Source organism: Gekko japonicus, unplaced genomic scaffold (genome assembly GCF_001447785.1).
Source record: "Gekko japonicus isolate JY-2015 unplaced genomic scaffold, Gekko_japonicus_V1.1 scaffold1118, whole genome shotgun sequence".
Classification (NCBI taxonomy): Eukaryota; Metazoa; Chordata; class Lepidosauria; order Squamata; family Gekkonidae; genus Gekko; species Gekko japonicus.
This window is the reverse complement of record NW_015176006.1, coordinates 449,633-464,817: the sequence shown is the minus strand read 5'-3', so window position 1 is coordinate 464,817 and position 15,185 is coordinate 449,633. Positions and strand designations below refer to the sequence as shown.

At 49.2% G+C, this 15,185-nt stretch overlaps 1 protein-coding gene across 1 annotated transcript in view; it reads left to right on the top strand.

Annotated features, from left to right (window-relative positions):
* GLT1D1 (glycosyltransferase 1 domain containing 1) overlaps positions 1-15,185 on the top strand; it is a 142,050-nt gene that overhangs the window by 90,498 nt on the left and 36,367 nt on the right. The window contains exons 9-10 of the mRNA XM_015426487.1: positions 11,331-11,374; positions 13,658-13,778. Of these exons, the coding sequence (XP_015281973.1) occupies positions 11,331-11,374; positions 13,658-13,778 (165 nt within the window). The remainder of the gene's footprint in view (positions 1-11,330; positions 11,375-13,657; positions 13,779-15,185) is intronic.

Below are 15,185 nucleotides of genomic sequence, written 5' to 3'. Positions count from 1 at the left end.
TAGGAAGGAAGGAAGGAAGGAAGGAAGGAAGGAAGGAAGGAAGGAAGGAAGGAAGGAAGGAAGGAAGGAAGGTTCCCCAAATTCCCCATGCATTTCCCCAACAAACTTCTTCAGGAGAATCTGTAAAGTATCATTTGCAAATATATTACGGAATTCTCATAAATAATGGTTATATAAATAAATAAGGTTTCCCTTGCTTGAAAGCCACTCGAATCCGACTCTAGGGTTGCGGTGCTCATCTCCGCTTCCAAGCCGAAGAGCCAGCGCTGCCCGAAGACGTTTCCGTGGTCATGTGGCCGGCATGACTAGACGCCGAGGTGCACAGAATGCTGTTACCTTCCCACCGAAGCAGTACCTATTTATCTACTTGCAATTTCTTGCTTTCGAACTGCTCGGTTGGCAGGAGCTGGGGCCAGAGACGGTAGCTCACTCCGTCGCACGACACTCGGGTCTCGAACTGCTGAACTACCGACCTTCCAGTCTGCAGCTCAGCATCTTAACTGCCGAGCCACCGCAGCCCCTATAAATAAATAAAGGATTGTGCTAAAAATGAAATTACAATTTGTACAATAAAATATCAGCCTCACACAAAACCGCTAGAGATTATTCTATCCTTATGATAGTATGGCGGGAGGGAGAAGGATAGTATGGAGCGAGGGAGAAGGAAAATCTCCCCGGATGTAAGAGAGATAAGATCAACTGTCCAACACCCAAAAGGTTTGGGCTCAATTTTAAAGAATCCTCTGCCTAAATGAATATTACAAACCTGTTAGTATTTCTGCAGCAAAAGTACAAGACCACTAGCAAGATCCGTAATATACGTCGACCCCTAAACAAAGAAAAGCCACTGTGATGCAGGGGTTAGAGGGTCGGACTAGGATGGGGGAAGCTCAGGTTCAAATCCCCACTCTGCCATGCTTGGACCAGGCACAGACTCTCAGCCTAACCTACCTCGCAGGTTGTTGTGGTGATAAAATGGAGGGAAATAGAAGGCCACAAGCCGCTTGGATGTCCCATTGGGGAGAAAGGTGGGGTAGGAATGGAGTAAAAAAAAAAGTGATGTGCCTTGTTATCGAATCTGATCAACCTTGTGCCTGTTGTGAGTGGCAGTAATGTTTTCAGAGTCTGAGAGGAGCGTCTCCCTCCCCCCCCCCACGGACACCTGGTACCTCAGCTCGTTGAACTGGAGATGCCAATGATCAGGACCTTCTGGGTGTACTCTGTCACTAAGGTCCAAGTGCCATGTCAGGTTTGCTGAGAAAGGCAGCGGAAAGAAGAAGAGGAGGAGGAGGAGGAGGAGGAGATTAGATTTATACCCTGCCCTTCACATCCCGAAGGAGTCGCAGAGCGGCTTACAATCTCCTTTCCCTTCCCCTCCCCACAACAGACACCCTGTGAGGTGGGTGTGGCTGAGAGAGCACTCTCGGGAATTGCTCGTGAGAGAACTTGTGACTGACTCAAGGTAACACCAGCAGCTGCATGTGGAGGAGTGGGGAATCAAACCCGGTTCTCCCAGATTAGAGTCCGTGCTCTTAACCACTACACCAAACTGGCTATCTAAATAAACGAGGTTTATTGTGTCCCTGTTGGATCGTCATCTGTGAAAAATAGACCATGTTCCGTTTGGTGGGGCACAAGATACGCGAGTCTAGCCAGACCGAAACTTTGGGCTCTTTCGCTGAGTCTGCAGTCGTCTTCGACTGCAAATCGGTCCGCTCATAAAACCCGCAAGTCCATGGTGTGAAACGCCTGTGATCCTTTTACTCGCTCAGCATAATTTCTTGCCGATTAACCCCAGTTACTTCTGGGATAATTCCCATGGCCTCGTGGAAATGTCTCCGCATTTGAGTCGCAGTAGGGGAAGCTGAAACCCAAAACGATCCATTGAATCATCTTCCAGGGTTTGGGGTTTTTTCTAAACGTTTTATAAAAAGCCACTAGGGGGCAACATCCTAAAAGCCATCAGCTACGGTTTGGTCCTCCCGCGGTGTGCAAAATTCCACAATAATATTAAGCAGCTGTCTGAAAACAAACCCAAGTATGGGCTCGTTTTCCTGGCGTGCAAAGTGTAGTTAGTCTATGGAGCTGTTGCCATTGGACGATCCAGGTACAAATGATACAACCAAAGTTAGCAAAGTTTTTAAAAAGGAGCTGGAGTTCTCGTTCAGAAGATCACCAGCGCGGACGAAGCTGCCTTATGTGCAGCTAGACCGGGGGTCCCCAACGTGGCGCCCGCCAACACCTTTCCTGGTGCCCACCACGTCTTCTAAGAAACTGGGCGGCCGCCGCCAAAGGAATGTTTTGAAAAATCTGCACAGCCAATCGAGTCTCCAGTGCCCGATCAGAAGCCTTGCTGAGCAAAAAGCCTCACCTGGCCCCACCCACTTCCTAAAAGCACTCGGCGGGCACGAGGAAAGAAGAAGAGATTGGATTTATACCCCGCCCTTCGCTACCTGAAGGAGTCTCAGAGCGGTTTACAGTCTCCTTTCCCTTCCCCTCATCACAACAGACACCCTGTGAGGTAGGCGGGGCTGAGAGAGCTCTTTCGAGGACTGCTCTTGAGAGAACAGCTCTGAGAGAACTTGTGACTGACCCAAGGCCACACCAGCAGCTGCCTGTGGAGGAGTGGGGAATCAAGCCCGGTTCTCCCAGATTAGAATCCACGTTCTTAACCAATACACTAAACTGGCAATGGCAGGTCCATGGCACCCGCAGACCACCATGTTGGGCACCTCCCTGTGCTGAGCTATTAGCTTTCCATGAACAAGGAGGGGTGTTTTTTTTTTTTTTAAAAAAATATTATTCCATGAGGCAGTTCTCCACTTGTACTCTTAAGTGGTACAGTCCAGGGAAAGTCTGTTATCACGTGTTTGTTAGTTTGTTCTAAATATGTGGCTTTCCAAGCATAGCAAAATCTTCAATCGATGAGCGACTGTTTCTCTGCCTACAGTTCTCCTATTGAAAGCCGTGCCTGTGTTCCAGTCTGCCCGGGCTATTTTGAGGCCATTCGTGCCGGTCTGCGTTTGCATATAATTAACAGGTGTTAGCTGCTAGCGAATGATGTGAGATTTCTGTCTGGCAAGAGAGAGTGCGAAACTCCCACGGATGTGTGCGGGCACAGGGTCAAGACCTAGAAAATCCAATTTGCTGTTAGATATTGGGATCTGTTCAGAATTGGGAAGAGGGGGATAATGGATACCCTCTTGTTATAGGATCTTACCAAAAATTCATGGCAGATCTATGTTATTCCAGATATGCTAAAACTCCAGTTTTATCAGGTCGGGCAGGAGGGCAGTCCCTATGGCAGTGGTCTCCAACATGGTGCCCGCGGGCGCCACAGCGCCCACTGACTCCTTTCCTGACACCCGCCAAGTGGTTCTAGAAAGTGGGCAGTGAGAGGTGTGGCTTTTCCCCTGCAAGGTTTCTGATTGGCCATTGGCGATTTGATCGGCTGGGCAGATTTTTAAAAATGCTGCTGGGGCGGCAGCCTCCACCACAGCACAAGGATCTTCACTGTTTGACTGAAGGTCAGCCGAAGCAGCCATTTGTGTCTGGCTCCGCCTCCTTCAGCAGCCATTTTGTGGCAGCCATTTTGTGACTCCGCCCACCGTGACATGTCAGAATTCCAAATGTGCCCGCAGGCTCAAAACAGTTGGGACCTCTGTCCTGGGGGACAGTCCATCACTTCTTCTTCTCCTTCTTCTCTCATACGCTTCCTCCCAAGAGCTCAGGGCATGCCCATGGGTTGCCTCTCTCCCTTTTCTCATCACAACAGCCCTGCAAGGTAGGTTAGGCTGGGGGGGGAACTTAAATGTCAAGTGTAGGAGAGACAACAGAGGGATGGGGGGGGGAGATGGCTGGTCAGAGACTTGTAGATGCAAACAGATTTATGCAGGGTTCCTTCAGCCAAAGGCTTCAGGGAATGGTTTCAAGGAAGAGAGGGAGAGAAATGGTGCCACCGAGAGGTTTCAAGAAGAAGGTCTTGGCAATAGAGGCAGCGAGAAAGAATGGGTGGAATGGTTGAAGAGAGCAGGAGTAACGAATGCTCTTCTATTTATTTTTTATGTGAACCAAACTATAGAATGATACATTCAAGCTGCTGGTATCCGCTGGATATCAGGAAAAACTTTTTCACGGTCAGAGTGGTTCAAAGGTGGAATCGGCTGCCTAGGGAGGTGGTCTCCCCTTCACGGGCAGCTTTCAAGAAGAGGCTGGACGAATATTTGTCAGAGATGCTTTAGGCAGGTCCTGCATTGGGCAGGGGGGTGGACTAGATGTCTTGTATGGCCCCTTCCAGCTCTATGATTCTATGAATGCCTTTTTGTTGTTGTTGTTGTTCTTAAAGATTCTCTTTCTTGGCTCCTTAAACCTCCTGGCCAAGTTATTATTATTATTAACATTATTTATATTGAGCTTGTGGCTGATCCAGTTCTTCACCTAAAGAGTAATGACCACATGGGATTCACTGCCGCAGGAAGTGGTGGTGCATACAATCATGGACGGCTCCAAGAGGGGATTGGATAAACATGTGGTGCAGAGGTCCATGAGTGGCTGTTAGCCACAAGGTATAGATGGAACACTCTGTCTGGGGCAGTGATGCTCTGTGTTCTTGGTGCTTGGGAGGGCAACAGTGGGAGGGCATATGGAGTTCTGGCCCCTTTGATGGACCTCCTGACAGCTCCTGGGTTTTGGCCTCTGGGTGACACAGAGTGTTGGACTGGAGGGGCTCTTGGCCTGATCCAACATGGCTTCTCTTATGTTCTTAGTGGGCTCTTTCAATTCATAGTTCAGAGTCAGTTACAGATATCCCATGTTTCCCCCCAGTGGGGACCCAAAGCAGCTTACATCGTTCTCCTTGCCTATGTTTTCTCCTCACAACAACCCTGAGAGTGCGTGATTGGCCCAAGGTCACCCAGCGAGTGGGGTGGGGATTCGGCAGAGTAGGGATTCGGACCTGGGTCTCCCAGCTCATAATCCAACGCTTTAACCACCACACCGGGTCTTGAGTTTCATGAGGTGAAAGTTTGCAAACCGATAGCACGGTGGCTCTGTGGTAAACTCTACTCTATAACTGAATTCCCCCCTCCAGGTCTTTGTCCCTCGCACAGACATAATTTGTCAAGTCAAGTCAAATACCTTTTATTGGCATACAATATTAAAAAAATAATCATTTCCCAGTATTAATACAATCCAGTAGAGATTATAAAATAGATAATCGTGGTAAACCATTCCAAGGATATGTCAGGCCTAGAACATACCTCAAGATGTCACAAGATAGATTTGACCATACAGGAGATAGCTAAGTCGTACGATAAATTAAAATCTAAACTTTTAAACTTAAGGTTTTTTTTTAAAAAAATTATAAATTAAGAATCATTAATATGCTCAGAATCATTCTTCCGTTTTATAAAACCATGAAGAAACTTAGCGGTCAGTTCAATGATCTCCGGGTCTCGTGAAGCAAGGAGATAATGTACCTTGTTTCTATCCGGTTGGCCTGCTACCAACCTAAAGGGGGCTTCTATAAATTCCACTCGAATGTCATTTAACAATTTTCAGTGTAAGAGTACGTGCGACATAATTTGTCCTTATTTGTTAACTTGTCTTTTTTTAGAACTTCCGACCCCTCTGTTTTCATTAAAACACCTGGCTGCCTGTTATCCTCTCTTTGTGGCGCGGGGCTCGTGCGCGAGATATTTCTCTTTCATTCCTTCTTCTTCTTTAAAAAATTTAATCTTCATTTCTTTCCACTCTGATACACCAAAAGATTTGAAAGCGAACTGGTGTGGAAGAGAAAATTGGGAGCAGGTATAACGCAGTTTGTGCTTACGCGAGGCGCCTTCGGAGTCGGAAAGACCTGAGGCAATTCAGTTGTCGTTTTGCATTTCCGTCACTCCTCCGGCGAGCGGCCGCATTTGGAAGTAAGTAACCACCAGAGCCCCTGCCATTTGGAAAAACCTCCTCCAATATTAACGCTTAACTAGATTGCCGCCCGCCGAGGGAATTTTTTCTTAAAGGGGGGCCTGAAAATCTTCTCGCCGCAGCAGGGAATTGGAAAAGGAAGGAAATGTTTGGGCAGATTGAAATCAAACTTATGAAAGTGCGGGAGAGGAACCTCTCAAAATCGTCTGTAGGTTTTTGTAATGGGGAAGTTCACGGGCCCCTCTGTTAAGAACATAAAAACAGAAGAGAAGCCAGTGTTAGATCAGGCCAATGGGCCATCCAGTCCAACACTCTGTCACACAGTGGCCAAAAACATCAGGTGCCACCAGGAGGTCCATCAGTGGGGCCAGGACTCTAGATGCCCTCCCACGGTTGCCCCCCCCCCAGCACCAAGAAGACAGAGCATCACTTGCCCTAGACTGAGAGTTCCTATCTATACCTTGTGGCTAATAGCCACTGATGGACCTCTGCTCCAGATGTTTATCCCATTCCCTCTTGAAGCCGTCCATGCTTGTAGCCGCCACCACCTCCTGTGGCAGTGAATTCCAAGTGTTAATCACTCTTTGGGTGAAGAAGGACTTCCTTTTATCTGTTCTAACCCGACAGCTGAGCAATTGCATTGAGTGCTCACGGGTTCTTGTTGCGGTGCCCTCCCCCTCCTGCCCCATTTCAGCTATCCGGGAGGGAGTAGAACAATACTCTCCCGCTGTTCTGTAAAAGCTAGTGGCACCAATCCATTTAGAAAGACTGTGGAAGAGTTGAGCCTTCCTTCCTTCCTTCCTTCCTTCCTTCCTTCCTTCCTTCCTTCCTTCCTTCCTTCCTTCCTTCCTTCCTTCTCCTCCTCCTAGCAGGGAGTGGGAGATCACAGGGAACTTTGGGATGATGTCCCAGACTCAATGCTCCCTCTAAGCTGTGGACTCTTGTGAGCAAAAGTTCTACTTTGTGAGCTCCTGGTAGACGGTTTAGTACAAGATATTCTCTCCTGCATCGCTTCCTCCATGATGGCTGGGCACTGTGAGTGTGTGTGAAGTGCCGTCAAGTTGCTTCTGGCTTAAGTTGACCCTGTGAATCAGTGTTCTCCAGAACGTCCATCTCTTTAACAGCCTTGCTCAGGTCTTGCAAACTGAGGACTGTGGCTTCCTTTATTGAGTCACTCCAGTTTGGTGTCGTGGTTAAGTGTGCGGACTGTAATCTGGGAGAACCGGGTTTGATTCCCCACTCCTCCACTCGCAGCTGCCGGATGACCTTGGGCAAGCCATAGTTCTGTCAGAGCTGTCCTTGGAAAAGAGCAGATCTGTCAAGAGCTCTCTCAGCCCCACCTACCTCACAGGGTGTCTGTTGTGGGGAGGGGGAGGGAAAGGGGTTTGTAAGCCGCTTTGAGACTCCTTCGGGTAGTGAAGGGCAGGGTATAAATCCACTCTCTTCTTCATTTCAGGCTGGGTCTTCTTCTTTTCCTGCTCCTGCCACTTTTCCTAGCATTAACTGTCTTTTTTCCAGTGAGTGGCTTTCTCATAATGTGAACGAAGTACGATAGCCTCAGTTTGATCATCTAGCTTCTAGGGAGAATCAGGTTTGATTTGATTGGGCACTAGATCAATTTGATTGGGCACTAGATCGACTCAATCTGCCATTCGCCAGTGAGGCCCTTTGCTGGACTCTGGGCCTCAGCAAGAAGAAGAGGAGGAGGAGGAGGCCAAAACACCAGGTGCCATCAGGAGGTGCAGCAGTGGGGCCAGGACACTAGAAGCCCTCCCACTGTTCCCCCCCCCCAAGCACCAAGAATACAGAGGAGGAGGGGGAGGAGGAGGAGATTGGATTTATACCCCACCCTTCACTACCCAAAAGAGTCTCAGAGCGGCTTACAAACTCCTTTCCCTTCCCCTCCCCACCACAGGCGCCCTTTGGAGATAGGTGGGGCTGGGAGAGCTCTTTCCAGAACTGTCCTTGAGAGAACAGTTCTGACAGAACTACGGCTTGCCCAAGGTCATCCAGCAGCTGCAAGTGGAGGAGTGGGGAATCAAGCCCGGTTCTCCTAGATTAGAGACGTAACCACTTAACCACTACACTAAACTGGCAAGCGCCCGGGCCATGCTAATTCTTGACACCAGCCCTCTGTGAATCACAAGCTTTGCTCTATCAGCGCCCAGGTTCAGTGCCTGCCGCCTGAGCTTAAAAGGTTTCCTAGCTGGGAAAGAACCCTGCTTAAGACCACCCCCCACCACCCCAAGGTTTTTAAGCAGAGGCTAGGTGGCCATCTGTTAGCAATGCAGATTCTGTGAACTCAGGCAGATCACGAGAAGGGAGGGTAGGCAGGGTTGCATCAGTGCTTAGTTCTCGGGGCCCTTTCTTACACGCCCAGAGAAATGCTGATTGCCACTTTGGGGTCAGGAAGCAATGAAGCCAGTTTGGCCAGGGATCCTGGAGGTTTTTTGCCTTCTTCTGGGCATGGAGCAGGGGTCCCGGGGTGTGTGTGGAGGGGAGATAGTTGTGAATCTTCTGCATTGTGCAGTGGGTTGGACTAGATGACCGTGGATGTCCCTTCCAACTCTTTGATTCTGTGATTCTAAGAGTGACAGCCATTCAGGGTACACCGGTGATATTTTGTCCATGGAACACCATCTGTAGGGTTAGAAGCCTCTCTTTTTTGTCGTTATTGCTTTTGGGGAGGAATTCCTGCTAGCACATGGACACGGATCCTTGCCATGTTTGTTGGCGTTGACTTTCTTTGCGCCGTCTAAATACCTGCTACATCTGTTGGCGCGCTAGAATAATCCGAGCTTAAGCCAGAAGCTGGGCTTTCGGTCTCCAGCCAGGGTCGTTCTCTTGGCCTCTGGTGGTAAATGCTGATCTCTTTTTTTGCCTGCAAACAGAAGATTTCTTTTGGCTTATAGTTGGGGTGGTGGTGGTGACTGAGTCTTAAAATCTTAATCGGAACAATTACCGCACAAGTGTCCTCAGCCGAGCTTCACCTCTCAGCGGCTTTAAATCCTCGCTTTGAATTAAACAGACGCGCACAAATCCTTAATTGATTTCAGTGAATCTAATACGCAGCCCTTTTAGTATTTCTTTATATCAGTCGAGGGGCTGATTCTTCCCCTCATTTCCAAAATCAGGGATGCATCTGAAATTTCCCTCCTCTGAAAATTTCCCAGGATGATGAGGATGACGAGGATCATCATAAATATTAATTATCACAGTCAGATATTTGACTGGTAGGTGGTGCTCTACAATTTGAGATCTAGCTAAGTTCTTGGGAACTGCGGATGTATTTTCTTGGGATTCTTGCTGTTCCAAGCAACACTATCTTCTGGAGCAGAGCTGGTGTTACTTGCTCAGTCCCAAGAATGCCCAGGTGTTTCTTGAGACTTCTAGGCACTGCTCTAAGGGCTCCAGTGACAACTTCTTCTCCCAAAGGTTCTCTAACTCTATTCATAGGTCTTGGTATTTTGTGATCTTCTCCTGTTCTTTCTTTTCTGTTCTTCTGTCTCCTGGGATTGCGGGGTCAATGATCCAGACCCTATTTCTCATCCCCCCCCCCCTACAACTGTGATAGCAGGGGTGTTATGCTCCAGGTGTTTATCTGTTTGCAATCGGAAGTCCCGAGGAAACTTGGTTTCGTCATTCTCTATGATCTTGTCTGGTTTGTGCTCCCATGAATTTCTGGCCGATGGTAACCTGTACTTCTTGCAAAGATTCCAAGTCATTTCTGGAGAGGAAGTGATGTAATTAGAACACCTTGTTGTTTGGGGTTTCTCGGTTGTTGTCTTTTTACAAATTTAGACAGGACACCTGGATACGGTTTGCTTCAGCTGCCCCTTCGTTTCTGTGCCTGTTCCTTTCTCCACATGACCCCAGGACCATGTGTATTAATATTACACTTAGCAAAAATACCTTGATGCATTCCCATGTACAGTAGATCCTTTTTCTGGTGTACGGTTTTACCAGCTCACAGGGATTGGGTAATGGTAAAACTTTACACAAGAACAAAGTTTGAGTCCAGTGGTCTTAAAGGTGCCACTGGACTCAAACTTTGTTCTGTTGCTTCAGACCAACACAGCTACCCACCTGACTCTATTACATAAGATCATAAGAGAAGCCATGTTGGATTAGGCCAATGGCCCATCCAGTCCCAACACTCCGTGTCACACAGTGGCCAAAACCCAGATGCCATCAGGAGGTCCACCGGTGGGGCCAGACCGCCAGATGCCTCCCCCTGTTGCCCCCCAAGCACCGAGAATGCAGAGCATCACTGCCCCAGACATAAGAACGCAAGAGAAGCTGTGCTGGATCAGGCCAATGGCCCATCCAGTCCAACACACTGTGTCACTCAGTGCCCAAAACCCAGATGCCATCAGGAGGTCCAGCACTGGGGCCAGGACACTAGAAGCCCTCCCACTGTTGCCCCCCCCAAGCACCAAGAATGCAGGATACAAGGGCCCCACTGCCTCCTTGGCTGTTATGCTGCTTCTAATGTATTTGAAGAAAATCGTATTGTTGGTCTGTATGTTTTTTGCAGTATGTTCCTTGGTTCAATGTGTGAGTGATTTTTTTTTTGCACATGTATGGAAGGAGAGATGCAAATGAACCAAGTTTACAGTGACTGTAATTCCCCATGAAGATAGTTCCAGAGGGTGGCTGTGCTGCAGTAGAGGCACACTGGATTCGAGTTTCAGGGTGAGAACTTTTGAGAGCCAAAGCCTTAAACCCAAAAACTCTCATTGGTCTCTTGAGGTGCTTCTGGACTCAAATCAACTGTAATTCTCCAGTGTAGCCCCGAATTCCAAGGGGACCCCCTTATGTTATGCACAAGAAAAGTCCTTTCCATTTTGGCATACGTTTGGCCTCCTGTTTAACTCCGTGCTCGCTGCTGATAAACACTTGGGCTGTCTTCTGAGAAGATGGAATTAATGCCCGAGATAATTTCTGCTTCCCGATACTGAGGACCAGGGCTATTTTTGGGCAGGAACGCACAGGAACGGAGTTCCGGCTGGCTCCCGAGTTGGCCTCGCCCAGCAGGAACTCATTAGCATAATAGGCCATGCCCAACAGCAGAAACTCATTAGGATTGGCTACTTTAGGGGTGTGTGGCCTAACATGCAAAGGAGTTCCTGCTACAAAAAAAGCCCTGGGTTTTGACAACAAACAAGGTAAACAGAATAAGAAGCAAAAGGTGGGTGTGGCTGGATGAGCACACTTTTGGTAACATAGGGGTGCGCCCTAGTATGCTAATGAGCTGTGCTGTCAGGGGTGTGGCCTAATATGCTAATGAGTTTCTGCTGTTGGGTGTGGTCTATTATGCTAATAAGTTCCTGCTGGGCTTTTTCTACAAAAAAGGCCCTGCCGAGGACACTTCGTTGGTGCAAGTTAACTGATGTTTTTCTCCGCAGGTCGATCCGGAGTTTGCAGAGGAAGTGAAGGAGAAAGTTCAAAGGTAGGCTGCTAATGTCATTGGCTGTCCCAGACCGTTTGGTCTGGTCAGGCGGTTCTCCAGCTAATGTCCTGTGTACACAATTTGGCGTTTCTACTCCGAGCGCTCTCGTTCCCAAGTTCCGCGCGACCGTGCTCGGGGGAGATCCATTCCTGCAGGGGCTTCCTTGTTACTTTCCATTTGGGGGAAGTGACCCACGTCCTCCTCCCGGCACTGTTTCCACAAAGCTGTCCGCAACATTGACAGAAACCGGCGAGCCCCTGTTTGTGCAGAGCGCCGTTGAACAGAACCCCTGTCCGTGCAGAGCTCGGCCGAGCCCGCGGTGAGATTTTGCATCACGACAATAATATACATGCGATCTGAGTCTTCCCCTTCTTGCCCTTCGGCAAAGGGAAATCGGAGCCCAGCTTTGCAGGCACTTTCTGTTTGGTGTAGTGGCTAGGAGTGCAGACTCTAATCTGGGAGAACCGGGTTTGATTCCCCATTCCTCCACATGCAGCCAGCTGGGTCGGAGCTGTTCTCTCAAGGGCAGTTCTCAAAAGAGCTCTCTCAGCCCCACCTGCCTCACAGGGTGTCTGTTGTGGGGAGAGAAAGGGAAGGAGAATCTAAGCTGCTCTGAGACTCCGAGTAAAGGTCAGGGTATAAATCCAATCTCCTTCTTCTCCTTCTCCTTCTCCTTCTCCATCTTCTCCTCCTCCTCTTCCTCCTCCTCTTCCTTCTCCTTCTCCTTCTAGATCAGCGGGCTGCTGCTTTGCTTGTTACACCAGAAGCAGGAGCAAGGACATGCAGATCACCCCACTTTCCTCTCCCACCGTTACTGCATAACCAGGCGTCCGAAGCCACGCCGGTCTTGCAGGGCGAAGGGGGTCTTCCTACAAAGCCTCCCTCGTCCTGCGAGGACAGCATGTCTTCGAACGCCTGGTTTCCCGATCAAACCGAGCGCTTTCCATTTTGTTTTTAACGGCCGAGGCACCTGATATTTGCAAGTTTGGGCCTCTTGGCAGTTAATTAGACTCTTATCTCTGAATGCATTTTAATTCACGTCTGATTGGGCACCGGGCCTGTTTGCATTTTCTCCAGGTCACTTGATTCTCAGGAGGTTTTTGCGTGTTCGCAGCAACTGAATGAGTGGCTGGCCAGACGTCAGTCGCCTTTCCTAGCAAATCTTTCTGCACGAAGGAGATCTGAAGCGAAGGCGTAAGGGGACCTGCCGTTGTCGAGTTGCCCGCATGCAACAGAACGTGGTGGGGGATTTCACAGTTCTGTTGCTGGGCAAAGGTAGCAAAACGAAGCCCAGAGGTTGTCTTTTTGGACACGTATCAAATCCTGCCCCAAACGGTGGCTTTTGTAGCATTTAAACTAAGCATGTTTCTAGACCTCATCGTGTTGAGATGAGATGCCAGCTACGCAAGAGGGATTAAAGATTCAAAAAATAGGGTTACCAGCTCTCGGTTGGGAAATACCTGGAGATTTGGGGAGTGGAGCATTCGGAAGGTGAGGTTTGGGGAGGGACTTCAGTGGTTTCTATTGCCGTAGAGAGCCACTTTGGTGTAGTGGTGAAGTGCGCGGACTCTAATCTGGGAGAACCGGGTTTGATTCCCCACCCCTCCACTTGCACCTGGCTGGATGACCTTGGGCAAGCCATAGTTCTGTCAGAGCTGTTCTTGGAAAAGAGCCGTTTCTGTCAAGAGCCCCACCTACCTCACAGGGTGTCTGTTGTGGGGAGGGGAAGGGAAAGGAGCCTGTAAGCCGCTCTGAGACTCCTTCGGGTAGTGAAGAGCGAGGTATGAATCCATTCTTCTCCTCCTCCCTAATGTTCATAGCTATATGGATCGATTCAGTTGGATGGGGGCATCAATTGGCATTAGTTGCATCAATTCACATTAATCAGAGGTGGTCTGGAAATTATTTAAATAAAAGGCCTCACTCACTCTCTCTCCCCCTGGTCTCCTCCCTGTCCTGAGTAAGAATGTGTTCTCATCCATGAGAGGGAAGGGCTGTGGCTCAGTGGTAGAGCATCTGCTTGGCATGCAGAAGGTCCCAGGTTCAATCCCCGGCATTTCCAGTTGAAAGGACCAGGTAGAAAGCTAATGTGGAAGACCGCTGCCTGAGACCCTGGCGAGCCGCTATGAGTGGACAATACTGACTTTGATGGACCACGGGTCTGATTCAGTCAAAGGCAGTCTCAGGTGTTCATGAGCTTCCTGCCATTCCATAAGATCAGATGGCTCTGAAATCCAATGTCTGAAGGCCAGTGGTCAGATTCAATTAATGTTTCATTGCTAGGGCGGATGGAGTGCATTTGCTACCGGCGATACCTCAGGAAGATCTCCACACCGTTACGGAAAACTGCTTTGCCGTGGTGAACAGCTCCATCTCGGAGGGGATGTCGGCCGCGATCTTAGAGGTAATCGCTTCCTCCTCCTTTGCTTTGGTCAAAACCTGCCACCCGTTTGTCAGGGCCTATCTGCACAGGTAATTGGGTTGCACTGTACAAAATGGTTTTACAAACTTGCTTGGGTAAACGATTAGGGACTGTGGTCTGTTCTGCCGCGTAGAGCTTACTGTAAGTAGGATCCCGTTTGTGTGATTTTTGTGCCGCTTAATGTGTCACGAGAATACTTACGTTACGCTTCCGTTCTTACGCATTGTTTATTGAAAGTCCCATTTTTGTTGACTGTACTGATGCGCTCTGTCACATCCGCCTCGATTTCCCTGGGAGAAAGTCAGGCAATAAGTAATGTCAATAAAATAAAGATGGGTAGCCGTGTTGGTCTGTCTGTAGCAGCAGAAAAGAGCAAGAGCCCAGTAGCACCTTAAAGACCAGAGGTCATTTCGGGGGGGGATCGCAGGTCCCCCGGGTGAGGTGCAGGGGGCGGGGCACACGACGAAGCCCCGCCCTGTCAGCGAGCTGCCATCTCTTTGCTGGGTTGCCTCACGTCCCTTTCTTCCCCCCCCTATCTTCTGTTGTTGAAGTGTTTTCTCTGTTAGGCATCTGCTGCAACCAAGGTCGCCAGCTGGTGAGAAGTGGGAGTTATGTCTTCGCGCTCATGCTTGTTTAGCTTTACCCGTGTGAAAGGAACTTGTGTTTAGGAAACCAGGCGTTACTTTCTCATGTAACTTCGTGCCCTTTCTAATCTCCCCGTTTCCAGCGGGAAGTAGGACCATTGGTCCAAACCTTGTTCAAAATCCCTTTATTATACCTGTACTGCTGACAAACGTCATTCCAATCAATTTCTGTGTATTCGTGATCAACCATGTCTTTGAAATAAATCTTGCTTTACTTTTGAACGTGGATCTATTCTCATGCTTGGGGATCTAACATTTTGATTGGAATCCACTTTTCCCCCTCACCTCGAATCTGACAGAAGTCATGAGCGGGGCAGAAGGGAAACCACCATCCCAGGCGGGTGATCGGGCGGACATCCCGGTTACCGCCTCATCATCGAGCTCGGTCTCGGTCAGCGGGGCTGTTGGGGGAGCGATCCCTCGACACGAAACCATCCCGTGGCCTCCTCCGACCCCATCGCACTGGGGCAGACGGGAGGTACGGGTTGTGGATGATTGGACTATGTTCGACACCCAGGGCACGAAAGAGACGTTTTCTCACCGTGGCAGTGGGCTCCGTGAGAGCCTGTTTGATCAAGGATTATACCCGGAAAGACCACGGAGTTGCCCTCTGGAGAGCTACCGAGACGAAGACGACTTTTGGCCAACTGAAAGGCCGAGTGGACTCATAACCAGCCGAGAGGGAGCGGGGCGACAGGAGAGCAGGGAGGAACGACTGACAGAGCTGGAAAAAGCTGTGCAGGAC